The 16315-nt window shown below is 39.6% G+C and overlaps 1 protein-coding gene across 1 annotated transcript; it reads left to right on the plus strand.

Annotated features, from left to right (window-relative positions):
• Positions 1 to 3576: 3576 nt before the first annotated feature.
• Positions 3577 to 13562, plus strand: plp2b (proteolipid protein 2b). Its single transcript, XM_029664911.2, has 5 exons — positions 3577 to 3904; positions 11191 to 11343; positions 11600 to 11698; positions 11877 to 11973; positions 13034 to 13562. Exons 1-5 carry the CDS (start codon positions 3809 to 3811, stop codon positions 13045 to 13047), a joined length of 459 nt encoding a protein of 152 aa, XP_029520771.1. The 5' UTR covers positions 3577 to 3808; the 3' UTR covers positions 13048 to 13562.
• The last annotated feature ends 2753 nt before the right edge of the window (positions 13563 to 16315 follow it).

Consider the following 16315-nt stretch of genomic DNA (forward strand, 5'->3'; position numbering starts at 1 on the left):
TCAGATCAGTTGGCATCTGAGACATTATTACTAATGACAGGATGACAAACTGCATCTTGGAATGTCGACACATTCTAGTTCAGATTCACATGGAATTGTTGCGCAATTTAAATGTTTAAATGTAATTTTAGCTTCTTAAATGAGAGAACGGTTTGTCATAGAGAAACTCTGCTCGATCAGAGGCCCCGCCCAAGTGAACAGACTTTGGTTGTAAACTATGATACACGCCCTTCTGTCACCACTATATAAACCCATTGACGAAAATGTAACTTCCTGTTCCAAGGACGTGAGGACTTGCGGTCCCCACGTTGAAAGGACAAAGACCACCTACAGAACTAAGCCAACCTCAGCGTGAGCTCTGGTTGAACGACAGGAAACTAACGAAATTAGCATCGAATCTCATCGACCTACACGTCAAAAGGATGAATTTCCACTATACAGCCAGAATATAGCATGAGCACATAGCATGGCAACTTGGTATGAACTTTGAACTCTTATTCACTAAAGAAGTGATACCTCCTAGCCGTTGCGTTAGTGCAGCAACTGTAGACGTGGGCTATGAGAGGACGGACAGAGTAACTGTTCTACCACACGACGACGGTACTACCAAGTACCCGTTCTACCACCAGACATTCTTCAAAGGACAACCTGGCCTTCCATCTACGACCAACCGATCGAAGCGCAGATCAGAGTAAATATTTATTGCATTTTCCTTTTCCAAATGGGCTGTTATTTAGAATGCATAAGATTATGTATTTACGATAGAGTAGCTGCCTACGGCCCGATAGAGACACAAAATATTTTTGTTCCTCAGTCTTCCCGCTCTTTCATTCAAAACCCAACCCCCTTTCTTTATGTAACCAGCCGTCATATCTGCTCCGTCTGCTAGGGACGTTTTCCTTTATGACATAATTTGTAATCAATGTATGATCCATTATGTGTAGATTTAATTCTGTGTGATTATTTAGGTATTTAGTAAATAAATAATTAAACAAAATGTTGTATTGCTGATTCAACTTGTTAGCCAGGGTTCGTGAAGATAACCAAGAATTTACAACTTTCAGATGTGACTAAATAAAGTGACGATTAAATATTGACTGCTATTGAGGTAGATGACCATGACTTTAAGAGTTTATTCGAAAGATAACAGCTCTATTAACATTATTTTGTGGTGCCCCGACTTTCTAGTTAATTACATCTACCTGATTAGCTTAATCATGTAATATTAATTACAGAGAAATAATTTTATAGAATAGCATGTCATATCACTTAATCCGGCATAGACAAAGACACGACAGCTACATGGGCTGCGTTTAGACAGGCAGCCTAATTGTGATCTTTTTTAATTGGTCTTTTGATCAATCACAGCAGTTCATTTCACATCAGAACTTTTTCAGAGCTAATCTGATTGGTCAAAAGATCAATTAGTGAAATAAAGATCAGAATTGGGCTGCGTGTCTAAACGCAGCCATGGAGTGACACATCAACTTCTATTACTGGCACATGTAGTCCTGCTGCTGTGCCACATGATGGTATGATACCTCTGTTTTCCAGAATGCTACTATTGTAATGTATTTTCATTATCAGGGTTTGTAAAATATTCAAAGCATTTTAATATGATTCAGAAAATCTTCAAATCCTTTAAAGTGGCTGTGATTGATACATTTTTATTTTTTTACTTTTAATTGAAAAGCATGGTTAAAACACTAATTTTGATCTCATGGATGGTCAGCCTTTACCCCATCTTTGAATATGAGTGGTTACATTTCTCCAGCACAATTTTTTGTTTACCCTTTTTCTCCCCAATTGGTAGTTACAGTCTTGTCCCATCGCGGACTCGGGAGAGGCAAAGGTCGAGAGCCATGCGTCTTCTGAAACACGACCCCACCAAGCCGCACTGCTTCTTGACACACTCCTCACTTAAACCGGAAGCAAGCCGCACCAATGTGTCGGAGGAAACACCGCACAGCTGTCATCCAAAGTCAGCGTGCATGAGCCCAGCCCACCACAAGGAGTCGCTAGAGCGACAAGGACATCCCGGCCGGCTAAACCCTCCCTTAACCCGGACGACGCTGCACAGCCTCATGATCGAACCCGTGTTTGTAGTGACACCTCTAGCACTGAGATGCAGTGCCTTAGACCGCTGTGCCACTTGGGAGGTCCTCTCCAGCACCATCCTTAAACTGTTTGCCCAAAAAGGTGGCGGGAAGTTGCTTTGTTATTGTTTGAACTCCAGATTACCCAATGGTGTAATTGTGCCTGGAGAAGTGGGTACACTAATTTTGAACACAAAAAAAAATCAAAACGGCAAGCCTGGAGAAGGAAATGTGCCCTGTGTGAAAAATTCTATGAGAAACAGTGACATACACTCTGAATGATCAATCCCATATTGGGTGTTCACAGTTTAGACTTTTGAAGGTAGTTAGTTACCCTTTATATTTGATTAGCATTGTTTCTGTAACACGAGATGTAGTTTGCAAAATAAATGGCCATTGATTAATGCAAATAATAATAATTATATAATTCTGACCGGTAGGCATGGGCAACTTTGTAGCAATTTAAGATTTAATAGAGAAGACGGTTAGGCCTATCATTAGCATCGCTATATTTTCCTTGTTCCTCAATTGTTTGAAACCTGGACGTTTTACTTCATATTATGAGGCATGTCTTACGTTGCTTCAAAGTAGCCTGTAGCCCAAAAATATAGAAACGTGCAGGCAATTGTTTTTATAAAGACTTACTCATATGCGTTCTGTTAACTAGATTTTCTTTAAATGTGCTTTACTTGGCTAGCAGCCAAAAGCATTATCGTAATCATATTAGCAACCCAAGATAGTTTTTGAATCTTTAAACCCCCCCCTCTTTTTCACGGATATTTCCATCTCTGTGGATTAATTCGCCTACTGCCCGTATGCACATTGCTGTGCCTAAAACGTGAATAAATAGTTTTTCAACATTTTAAGAAAAACATTCTGTTCCATCAGCACTATTAATTGATAGGGCGTATACCTGCACGACACTACTTTGATCAGTATCAGTATGGATTAAGTGAGTATGGGCAATGCCTATTGAAAAATAAGTGGGTATACCCTCCACTACACCACTGAGATTGCCCCTTTAATGAACAATACATGAACAACACAATTCTATTCTGCATAGAGCAAAGTAAATGAAACAGCACATTTTACAAAAAGGTAACGTGTCATGCATAGCCGTGGACAACTGTTCCGCATCTGTTTGCTCTAAAAACAACTGTTCACACCCCCTGGGTGTGCTACGAAGTGGTTCCCGTATGTGCCTAACAGCACCAACCTACCAGTAGGCAGTTCTAGTTACGTTGTCAAGAACATAGTCGACGGTGTTGCCAAAGCAAAGAGAGGCTTGTCACACAGCAACTGCATAGGACATGTCTAATGCTTTCCTTTAGTTTCTGCCCACTGAACTTGAGAAAACATATTGCTGATGGCTATAATGTTAACGAACGATAAATAACTTCCATAAATTAATCACAGCAACAGTTGGAGCAAACTGTCTTCCACCACCTAAATCTCTAGAGAAAAGTTCAAGCCAACGCCCCGTTTGCCCGTCTTTACTCCCTCCTTCCAATTTTGTTCTCTAGTCCAGGAAGTTGCCATTACTCACCCATTCGAAGGAATCGCAAGTTGGAGAGAAGAAAAAAACCGAAGTTAGGAGGCAACAGCAGTCCGCTTTTTCCTTACTGAATGTAACTTGTGTCTTCGTTGAGTTCTGCAACATTGCAATATTCAGCCGTTATACTTAACTGGTAAATTATACATTTAATTTCGTTATGGCTGATACAGAGGCCAGTGTCGCTGCGGGCTGCCTGGAGAACCTGAAGGGCTACGTGAAGACCCGAAAAGGAACTATTCTTGCTGCAGAAATAGTACGTTTGTTTCGATTTACTCTTAAAGCCTTATACACAAGGAGTAGACTACTGCTGCAACCTAAACGTACTGCTATGTAGGAGTTTCCAAACTATGAATGAAAGCTCTGTTGTAGAAATATTATATAATTCCCTAGAATATATCCTTGTTATGATGACATACTACTTTAGGTTTGCATTCATAACCTTAGCATAGGCCTCTATTAAGCAATAAGTAAACCTACTACTTTACAAAAAATGTATCTTAGATCATAACTGAATAGGCTATGTGGGTGTAGTTCATTTTCCTACAGCTGTTTTTGCAATACAGATCTGTGAGTATTTCCATGATGGTATTCCAATGATTTGATCATGGCATGATAATGAATGGGGCCATTTTAAAATCGTGGACACAGTTATCTGGACTTAAAGGAACTGGACCTAGAATGAGAACCATGTGCTCTTGGAGGTAGGGGCCAGGCCAAGGGCTGGGTTTGTAGGCCAAGGGTTAAGAGCTTCCACCTGTCACTTCTAATGTGGTGTTGTGCGTGAATCTCCCCTCATTTGGCACGCAACATTCAAATGCTGACAGTTTAGATTGAAAATCAGAGTGTACATAGGGTCACATACTACAGGATATCCATGAGAGTTATGATTATGTGTGACAATTAGTCATGGAAGGATGACAGACCTCTCCCTAAGATTGATAAGGTGTGCCGAATACATTTTACACATTTACTACCTAGCTTGTAAATGTGTAAAGCTCCTTCTCTTTGATGTTGTGCTCATTAATGCTCCGTTATGTAGCAAGGTTATTATAGTAAACTGAAATTAAAATGCAAACTAATCTTCTTTTTTTTACTGAAATAAAATCATTAACAAACCCATCTAAAAAACTAAAACCATACTGAAATTATTATCTTTGACCCCAAAACAAACAAAAATAAAATAACCATCATAAATTATGTTCAGATAAAAGATCTAAACTGTAATGGGATTTTTCAATGAGAGTTTCAAGCTTTAGGGGGGGTTTGGTGTGGTCAGGAGATGACATTGTTTCAAATAGGCCTAATTTATGCATCACTATCACAAGCTAACAGGGGAAAAAATGTAGCTAACTTGATTCTTACATGTACTACTAAATGTAAAAAGCATTGGATTAGTATATGGGCTAGAGAGCTTTTCCTTCCACCATATTGTTTTGCACCTGTCTCAACAATATTCATTTTAAATCCAAGTCACATTGAGGTTGACTTTATAAATGAAGGCTGAGGCTGCGGCTCCGAGGTAACTGCCCCGCCCCCCTGGATCAATTTTACCCGGAGTTGGAGATCCGAATCACATTCTGCGCATGTTTTTCTTTACCTCTACTTTACCAATACATTTTTTGTGGTCACCCTCCCTTCACATTTCTTACTGTCAATTAATAAAAATAATAATTCTTCCAATTTTACTGGTGAAATGTCCATGCAGCATCTGCATACCAACCATTTAAATTCAATCAATTTCATGGGGATATTCCAGACCTGAATCCTTAATTGAACTATTCGGAATTAATGTAGGAGGAGCCAAATAAAGGAGTGGCAGCTGCAGCAGCAAACCAGGCTTTTGAAAAAGCCTATGAAATTTGACGTTTGGACCAACTTCGAAATTTGACTTTGAATAAATGTGGATAATCATCAGAATCTTAAGTAAAATTGTGATCCTGTTACCCATGCATGCTTTCTGTCCCTAATACTGAAACTTTTTTTAAACTAGCAAATCATGTCTAAAAATAACTTAAACTGAATTTCAAATAAAAATAGAAAAACTAATAAGAATTTTAAAAATATGAAAACCTTGTTATGTAGACTAACAAGCTGACCAAACTGGACACGCACGTGCACCATTGCGCGCACATTGATTTTGTTCACCCACACCAGAAGCGATCAGGACACACAGGCTGAAATATCAAAACAAACACTGAACCAATTATATTAATTTGGGGACAGGTCAAAAAGCATTAAACATTTATGCCAATTTAGCTAGTTAGCTTGCTGTTGCTTGTTTATTTGTCCTGGTATATAAACAGTGGGTTGTTATTTTACCTGAAATGCACAAGGTCCTCTACTTTGACAATTAATCCACAGATAAAACTGTAAACCAAATTTGTTTCTCGTCATCTTTCCTCCTTCCTTCACGTTTCTTTTTCTTCTTTGGACTTTTATATGGCTTTTCTTCTTTGTACTTTAATGGCAGTTGGCAACCAACTTTACAGCATTACTACAACTGACCTGAATGGACCTAAGTTCATCTTTCAATCCCCCACGTGGGTATATGCTTCTAAAAACCCGATGGAAGAGGACGGACTTGCAGCACGTTGAGCGTCACAAATAGAACCAATTTCTATTTTAGCGACCTGGCCATGCATGAGCTCGCTGACACGCGCGAGCAGTGTGGGTGCAATAATTGAATGACATGTATGTGTACATTTATTTTGCAGTGCTCGCGCACGCAACTTGTCCGGTCTGTTTTAGCATGTAACTGTGGCCAAATTCAAGTAAAGGTTTATTTAATCATCTTTCAGCAAACTGTAGCCTTTGTCCAGTCATATATGACCATTTAAAATCCAGCCCACACAAGAGCCCATCAAATGTAGAACAAACACAACTGTTGAGCACAACCAGAGAGAGACAAAGTGGGTACATGGTTTGATGGAAAGAGGAATGCACTGCAGATGACATCCAAAATTATGCACAGGCCAATCAAACTACGTTTTTTTTGTTCAACATTATGCTAAACCCATCTGGATTGAGTTAACCAGGATGTATGTAAAGACACTCCAGGAATAGACATGAATAACTTCAAGCAGGCCAAGTGTTTTTGTACACAGTAGACCCCTTTTAATGTGCTCTACATCCATGAGATGTATTGTAGGGTAGTAAGTGTCCTTTGGGGGCTTTGTTACCCATGCCTAAGTGCATTGAAGAGGGCCATCCCACTACTCTGGTGGAGTTGTTGCATGCATACTGATTGCCTATCTTGTTGCTCAGTGTTGTCATTGCCCTAAGAAGTCAGCACTGGTGAATCTCTCCTTTTGTAAAGATACACACTATTGGGTATGATAGGTGTTCTGTTCTAAAGGGGGTGGTAACTCACAGACTGAGCTTTCTCATAAAATGGAACAGAATATAATTCTAGCGAGTTCTAGAATTTTAAGAGTTTCTTTCCAAAAACCCTATATCCACCAATTTTTCACATTTGTGTTTTTTCATCAGAAATGATTGCTTATGGGTACATTCATGTGTGTGTAAAATATTACTGTTCTCAGATTTTTAATTCAAGGATTTTAGATATCCATTAAAATGAGTTTTGTTGCAAAAACGATATATCCATTGTTTAGCTGGAATTGAATATTTGTATCCTGACTGTTATATGTGTTTGTCTCACCTAGCAATCTTAAAATGAATGGATTAACTGTCACTATTTTACATACAGATCTCATATTACTGTATTAATTCATTTAAAAAAGTTACATTTGTGACATCAATACGAAACTATCATTTGTACAGTTCTTTATTAAAAATGTTATTTGTTATTTGACCATGTAAAACCTAGCAGTGCTACTTATTTCTCTGAGTGAGGCGGATAAATAGCGCTTTGCAGCAAAACATGATTTGTCTCTCTGAAATGAAACCATCAAGTGATAGATTTAAACCAAATACATTTCTGTCTTTGAAAAACCCCATTCCATGATTAGGTGGGGAAAAAACACACCAGTCTCTTTCATAAGTTATTTAAACAATCAAAGATAATTTACCTTTTCTGAAAATATAAATATTATATATACAAAAGTTTGAACACCCCTTCAAATTAGTGGATTCTGCTATTTCAGCCACACCAGTTGCTCACAGGTGTGTAAAATCGAGCACACGGCCATGTAATCTCCATAGACAAACATTGGTGGTAGAATGACCTTACTGAAGAGCTCAGTGACTTTCAACACGGCACAATCATAGGATGCCACCTTTCCAACAAGTCAGTTCATAAATTTCTTCCCTGCTAGAGCTGTCCCGGTCAACTGTTATTGTCAAGTGCACAAGTCTAGTGCTGAAGCACATAGCGTGTAAAAATCTTCTGTCCTCGTTTGCAACACTCACTACCGAGTTCCAAACTGCCTCTGGAAGCAACGTCAGCACAAGAACTGTTAAGAACTGTTCGTTGGGAGCTTCATGAAATGTGTTTCCATGGCCGAGCAGCCGCACACAAGCCTAAGATCACCATGCTCAATGCCAAGCATCGGCTGGAGTGGTGTAAAGCTCAATGCCATTGGACTCTAGAACAGTAGAAACGCGTTGTCTGGAGTAATGAATCACGCTTCACAATCTGGTAGTCAGACGGACGATTCTGGGTTTGACAGATGAACACTTTTGGGATGAATTGGAATGCCGACTGAGAGCCAGGCCTAATCGCCCAACATCAGTACCTGACCTCACTACTGCTCTTGTGGCTGAATAAGTCCCCGCAGCAATGTTCCAACATCTAGTGGAAAGCCTTCCCAGAAGAGTGGAGGCTGTAATAGCAGCAAATTGGGACCAACTCCATATTAATGCCCATGATTTGGGTATGAGATATTAGACGAGCAGGTGTCCACATACTTTCGGTCATGTAGTGTATGTGTAGAGTTTATTTTAGCAAGGGGGTTCCTAGACTCAGATCCCAGAGGTCAGTGTTTCACCACACATTAAGAGTCAGTGCTTTGCAGAGGTAATGGAAATTCCAGAGATGTGTGAGGTTGCTGCAGCCTGGGATAAAGAATGCAGGAATCGCTTATATTGCAACTCTATATGACCTGGCTTGGCATTCAAGGACAGTTTCACACCTTGCTGGAGACACAGGTCAGGTGGATGACCCCCCTTGTGGAGCATCACAACAGCCCGGGAGAAAGTATGAAAGTCACAGTATGAGAGATGGTAGGTGTCTCAGACAGTTTACATACTGTAGTTCATACAGAGCAAAGAATACTCCAGCAGGAAGAGGAGGATCATGTGATGTGAGATACACAGGAAGACAACTCTTGTCATCATTAATGAGTCAGGAAATACTAATTTCCTCACCAAAAGTTTCATAGTAACCCCATGTACTGTAAAGGATTGACATTGACACTATGGTACATGGCTTCTGAACTTAAATGGGCCTGTGGAAGCTCCAAAAGGGTGATTCCATGCCAGCATAGCCCCCAAAAATATTTTTGGTATCTCAGATTGTTCTGCCAATTCTCACATAGAAACTTAATTGTGACGAAGAATGTTTGATATGCTTTTTACCTTTTGTAGCGCAAACAATTCATTGATTCATTGGTTTTGAACATGCTTCTGTGAAAGCTAGCTAATGTCAAAGTGAAACATAGTCAGTGTGACTCTCCCTGGATGATGAGCAATCGTTTCATGTAAGTGAGTGATGTAGGAATTGCAGTAGCTTGTTCTGTTCCTATTACTGTGCTTAGAAATTGTATTTTGCCTCTCATCCCGATACTATTCAGAGAAGCTAGTTCCATTGAAACATCAGTTGAGCTTTTCCTGGCATTTCTTTGTGTGTGAGATTGTGTGTATAGTTACATCTCTCTGTGTTTTTGGTTGCCACTCTGTTCCTGTTTTTAGATTGTTAATATATTGACTGTAATCATTGACAAAATATTGGTCATTTTCCATAGTCAGCGTATGGAGGACTGAACAGATTCCATCTGGGTCTTCAGTCTGGTCAGAAATGGAGCAGTTTGTCCTGTGGTGTAACAGTGAGATGTCAACATCGCAGGCCCTTTTTTTGTTGTGAAGGGCTTTTGGATAGTGGGTGTTTCTCCATGTGACGGCCTCTTCATTAGCCGGTTACCCTTAGAGCAGCTGGCTGAGGCCAGAATAGAATAGAGCCTCATTGTGTAGGCCCCTCGCCCCGGCCACCCCACAAGTGCACAGAGGCAGCTCGTGCCAGTCTCTGGAACACACGAAGCACTGATGTGTGCCGGGGGGGCAGCTTATTGCATCATCTGTAGGCTACTACCACACTTTTGACTGGGTTTGCCCTAACTTGGCTTACTGCTCTGTGGCAGTAGGCCAGTTCATATATAGCCAATATAATTATTTTATCCCTCAAATCAAAGAAAAAAGGGTAGCTTTGCAACTGCAAGCAAAGTTGACAATCTCCAATATCTTCCCTGAACATTTAAGTCAGTAACATCTTTGTCATCCTCACACAGGCTTTGTGATGTCAAGTTGCACCATGAAATGTGACCATTCTTTCAAAACCTGCCTGTGGTTGTATTTAAATATATCTACCCACCCAGAATCATAGCTCAACAGCAGCAACAATAGAGAGATTCAGTAAGGGCTGGTGTTGCTGCTACACTGTGGGCTGTCCAAGTTTATGTACTCTCCACACTGACCCTATTTCACTGGAATGGACTGAAGGGAATGCCAGCTGATTTTTTTTTTCTGATGGAAAAATGCATTCTTGACTTGGTACAGACCCCTCTGTAAATGCAATTAAAGCGACATGTTAAAGAAAGACATGTAAATGTTTAGGATAAAAAAGATCAATCCCAGCACTGGGAAACTTACTCAGTGTGATATTGGCTTCTAAACTGATTGGCTATGTTAGCTACTATGTTTTTTGTTGCATGTGTTTTGTGACAGCCTCTGTTGTTTGTGTACTTCGTTGCATCACCACAGGGTCTTTAACCCCGTATAGACTGTGTTTAGTGTGTCCTGTTTGATGTGGGAGATGCTAGTGTTTGTGTGTGACATGGCAGTGATGGTGTCTGTCCATTTGACATTGCTACCCCCTGGTCTCACTCAGCCTGGGTCTTGGAGTAGAAGACTATCGTGGATAAAATATGGTCTTAAGTCAACTGTCATACCATCTTCATGTGGTGGAAATGACTCTGAGATGACTGTTCCTATCACCGGTGATCTGCTGTCTGGGATGAGTTTTAATCACGTCATTCAACCTGAACTGCTAATTCAAAGGAAAGGGAGGAATTTGGAGCCAAATTGTTCGTTTGTTGTAAACTACAGCAAGACGTTCCCCAAGGATTCTGGGATACGTAGCAATAATTTCCTAAAAAGGAAATGTTATGAATAACATCCCAAATTCAAGCAATTTGGCTACAGATTAATTTAGCATAAAAGCAATGTTTGCCCTAAAGATTTGGCATTTTCTAAGTACCTTTATAAACATATTACACTGAATATTTTCATGCAGGCTTTTTCTCTCTCTCCTCTTTCTCTCACTCTACCTTTCCACCAAATTAATTGTCTGTCATTTTCTTTCAGCTCATCAGTTTTATTATCCTAATCTGCTATGCTGCATCATTGTATGGAGGTTATTCTGCAGTGGCCATCTGTGAGATGGTGTTCGCCATCATCTTCTTTGTCGTCTTCATGATGGAAATGGACAAGTCCATCAAGATCAACTGGATCTGGAGTGTGAGTACAGTATATATGTTTACACAGACACACACAAACAAACACACACACACACACACCTAGACACGCATACCTAGAGACACACACACACACCTAGACACACATACCTAGAGAGACACACACACAGAGAAAGAGAAGCACACAGAAGCACATACACAAATTATAGATACATTCATAAAAACAGACAGTAACACAAGGACTTTCCAAGTGCCATTGGAAGTACAATCATTCACTAATGTTGGTCTCTTCCTCTCAGGATTTTATCCGTGCTACTATTGGTGCAGCCCTGTACCTTATCACCTCTCTGATCTGTGTGATTGGTGGAGCCGGGGACGGCGCCCGTATTGCAGGAGGGGTGAGTCAAATGTCTAACCACCCTGAGATTTTTTAATAGAAACAAACTAGAGCATCTCAAATTGCATCTCAAATTGCCTACTTCTTCAGCTCTCCAATACTTCAGACCAATTAATCACTGAAAAGTAGAACTTGGTGCTTAGAATATGTTTATATTAACAGTTATTCCATTCCCTTAGGTGTTTGGCCTGCTGGCTGGGATCCTGTTTGCCTATGATGCCTACACCATCTTTCTGGTCATCAAGAGCACCAGGCAGCACACAGCAGCTCCCACTGGTGGGTGATTTAGATAAGGTTGCAGCTTTGCTATGAATTGGGTCGTTCCACCAATTCGGTGCCTTGGTAATTTTAACATTCTGTCATAAAGAGCACATGTTGAACTTCATAAAAAACACATTTTCTCATCGCAAAAGGTTAAATAAATAAAAATGACTATAGTAAGTGCCAAATATAGGAACAAGGTTCACGATTTCATCTTAAATCAGTCATAAATCCCCTTTTGACAGGGGAAATGGAAGCTTGTTGTGTGAAACAGAGATGAGCAATGCAAGCTTCACAAAAAAAAAATGTCCTGTCTATATGGGTAACAGGGTGGAAGTGTTTTTATTTATTTTACCTTTTATTTAACAAGGCAAGTCCGTTATGAACAAATTCTTATTTTCAATGACGGCCTAGGAACAGTGGGTTAACTGCCTTGTTCAGGGGCAGAACGACAGATTTGTACCTTGTCAGCTCGGGGATTCGAACTTGCAACCTTTCAGTTACTAGCCCAACGCTCTAACCACTAGGCCACCCTGTTTTGTGCTTGACCTGCTCGGTTTTCCACCACAAAACACCAGAAAATGGACAAAAAGATTAGAGTTAAGTTCACGTAACAGGGTTGACCTTAATATGAGGGACAGATGTAAGTGAATCACTAATCACATTAAATAAATAATCATCTTCAGAAATGACTTTGTCAAAGCAACAAAATAACTAGGGCTTTACAATGATGCTGGAAACTTGGAGAAATGTTGGGGTTAAGTGGATTAAAATCTTCCTAGAAGTCACAGAGGGCGCACAGAGGGCGCCAATCTGAACCACATTGCTGAATTTTGGCACTTTAGCACGTCTTTATTCATATCGAAAATCTGATTTATTGAATTCTCCATGTGGTCTATATTAAAGGGCACTTAATTGAATCTAACGGGCATTTAAAATGCAATATTGGTGCACAATTTTTACTTAAAATATCAAAGGGACTCAAGTCACTCATTTCGTGGAACGACCCAACTACAGTTTTGACAGACATTTTCTCATCTAATTTGATTTGTTCTATTCTCTGCTTTGTTTACAGACGACAGAGTTTAAGCACTCAAAGCTATACCCCCCCAAAAAAAGAAAAATGACGTTTGTGCAGGAGGAGTCGAAAATGAAGAGAGAAAGAAGTGCAGCAGATTGGAAGGCATTTGATGCTCAAATGAAGAGATTAATAGCAGCAATTAACCAATGTTAGGGTCAGAAGAGAGAAACATCTGCAGTACATCTATAGCTGACCCAGAGGAGAATGTAGCTGACCCATTGAGATCTGCATGTTCATAATACTTATGTCAATTCCATGAGGGATTCCCTTGACAAAGGGTTATTCCAGTCTCTGTGTACAATTCTACCATCTACCGAAAAGGGAAAGATGTAAATATTATGCAGCATAAGGAGGTGAAAAGCTTTGGTCAGTTTTCATACCTTTGTTTTCTGATTTAATTCATTAATGTGTCAAAAGATGTCTGTTTGTATTACATCCACTACTAAAGGTTTGGTTTATTAGTAATGAGATTGTAGCATTACATCCATAGAGGTGCTCAGATTAATAAAACATTAAAATGTAACATCAGCTGTTTACCTTTGCAGTTTTAGAATGTCGTTTGAAGTCATTTGTACTATCTCGGCAAAGCCCTCTCAATATTCGCGCTGTAATATATTATAATTGTGCTGGTCAAATTTAGCCGCCACTTAGTCAATGTTCTCCTTGTGACCAGTGATATCGCTACCTACACTGAGTGTACAAAACATTAGCAACACCTTCATACTATTGAGTTGCACCCCCATTTGCCCTCAGAACAGCCTCCATTTTTCAGAGCATGGACTCTACAAGATGTCGAAAGCATGCCACAGGGATGCTGGCCCCATGTTGACTCCAATGCTTCCCACAGTTGTGTCAAGTTGGCTGGATGTCCTTGGGTGGTGGACCATTCTTGATACACACGGGAAACTGTTGAACATGAAAAACCCAGCAGTGTTGCAGTTCTTGACACACTCAAACTGGTGGGCCTGGCATCTACTACCATACTCTGTTCAAAGGCACTTAAATATACTGTCTTGCCCATTCACCCTCTGAATGGCTCACACACAATCCATGTCTCAATTGTCTCGAGGCTTAAAAATCCTTATTTAAACAGTCTCCTCCCCTTCATCTACACTGATTGAAGTGGATTTAACAAGTGACATCAATAAGGGATCATAGCTTTCACCTGGATTCACCTGGTCAGTCTGTCATGGAAAGAGGAGGAGTTCGTAATGTTTTGTACACTCAGTGCATAGTGCTATTTGTACAGTAATGCATACTATCAATAGAGCTCTACATCTCTCTCACAGTGCCTTTAATACGCCATTTGTTGTAGCCTACCTGGAAACATTTGTAGTGCCTTCATTTTATGGGTTGTTATTTTGCCTCTCTTCTCAACTAGCACTGTTACTGACCACCATTCATTCTGCTCCCATATTAAGGTTAGATGTTCCTTTGCCACCAAAGAACTTCTCGTTAGTAGGTTACTCTTGCCATAGGAAACACACATGTTTTCATCATCCTGGTTTTCACAAATCTAACTCAGGTTGTGTGTTTCTTACCTGTATTTGTGTTTTTTTAACCAATGGTAAAAAATATATTTTAATGCCATTTTGTGTTGTACAAGAGAAATGTTACCTCAGTAGGTGCACCGTTGTTAAGGGATATAGACAGTGTATGCGGTTATAGTAAACTCTTAAGTTGTTTATTTAGAATTGGCAGTTAAAATAATCTTCTCTGCTAATTAATTTAGCAATTGTGTGGTTGACATTTCAGGATCCATATTATGTTATAATTTTAATATGCTTTAGTAAATGCTACCTTGCCTCCGAAATATAAAATTAATGTTTCAAGGTATAATTTGGCCTCAATGTTTTATTTCTAACAGGATTTTTTATTTCTTGTTTCATCCTTTTTGTGTGTTTGAAACACTGAGGCATTCACAATGCTTTGCACAATAAAAGCCATTTGTTTCTCTAAATAATTATGAACCTTTCTAATAACTGCTATTACAAATTATATAATCACATTGTTGTTATATACATAGTACTTACTAGCCTGACGACTCACACTAAATTATTCTGCTTCTCTGTCGTTTTCTATATACCTCCGTTGGTGTGGAGTAGCGTTTGGCCAGAGCAATGATTCTGCTTAGCCAGGCTAACAACTGTGTACACTGGTTTGTGGCATGAACAAGTACAAGGACCTGAGGGCTGTCTCTCAAGCTACCACAAGATGGAAGCAGCTGCTCTTTCAACATGACCAGGGTTCATTCTGTACTTGATTTTCTTCACAAATGGGCCCAATGATCGCAATAAAATGGAATGCTGCAAAATACTATCAACAATTACTAATCATTTAGATTTTGACTTGACCTAAATAACATATTTAGTATGATTTTCAGGAAATTAGATAAACACATGCCCTTTTTCACTGTCTTTGGTTGATCCTCCTCAGTAAACCCCATGAGCCTTTGTAGGCCTTTTGTTAGACCATAAACAAATATATATCTGGTTCTTCTTTTACTTTTCCCAAATTCTCCAACAACCCTTCAGCTGATCCAACAAGTACCCACACCGTGCTGGGAGTTATACTGGCTTAAACCTCTTTGACCATTTGCATGCTGGCCAATATAATCTTTTTTTTTGTGCAACTTATCAGCTATTCCTTCCTTAATACAAAAATGTTTGCTCATTGGCGTCAAAAAATGTAATTCATGTTGGACCATTATTTGGAAAAAACACTTCAACAGAGATTTTAAATTACATTAGAATAAAGCCCACCATTAATAACTAGTCTCATCATAGTGAGAAAATATGATAGAAATATGTGTCACAAGCTGGCAAAGTCTTTAATCTGGGAAAATTCATGTTGGAATGGGGACCCTACAGGAACTCCATATGTGCATAGTTGGCTCAAGTAAATATATACTGTATATAGGCCTAACATTAACTCCTGTGAATAGTCACTTTTCCATGTAAAGATGCTGTACACTCGGTCTAAGTTGGGACAGAGATTGGATTGGTCAGGGGATGCGTATGGTATGTCTAGGGCCTAGTATGAGTACCCAGCTAGAAGAAAACCCATATTTTTAGAAGATTCATTAATTTCACAGTATTGCAATCAGGTTACCTTCCTCTGTGGTTCACTCAAGAGGCATCATGCCCCTTAGGGGACACTACTTTTCTTTTTTTACTAGCCCCTCAGCAGTTTTATGAAGATAGGTTCCCAACCTCATAACTAGCTACCAAGAAGCCATTTCAGGCTATCAATCAAGTTAGAGTAGCTAGCTTCATA

This window comes from Oncorhynchus nerka, linkage group LG7 (genome assembly GCF_034236695.1).
Source record: "Oncorhynchus nerka isolate Pitt River linkage group LG7, Oner_Uvic_2.0, whole genome shotgun sequence".
NCBI lineage: Eukaryota > Metazoa > Chordata > Actinopteri > Salmoniformes > Salmonidae > Oncorhynchus > Oncorhynchus nerka.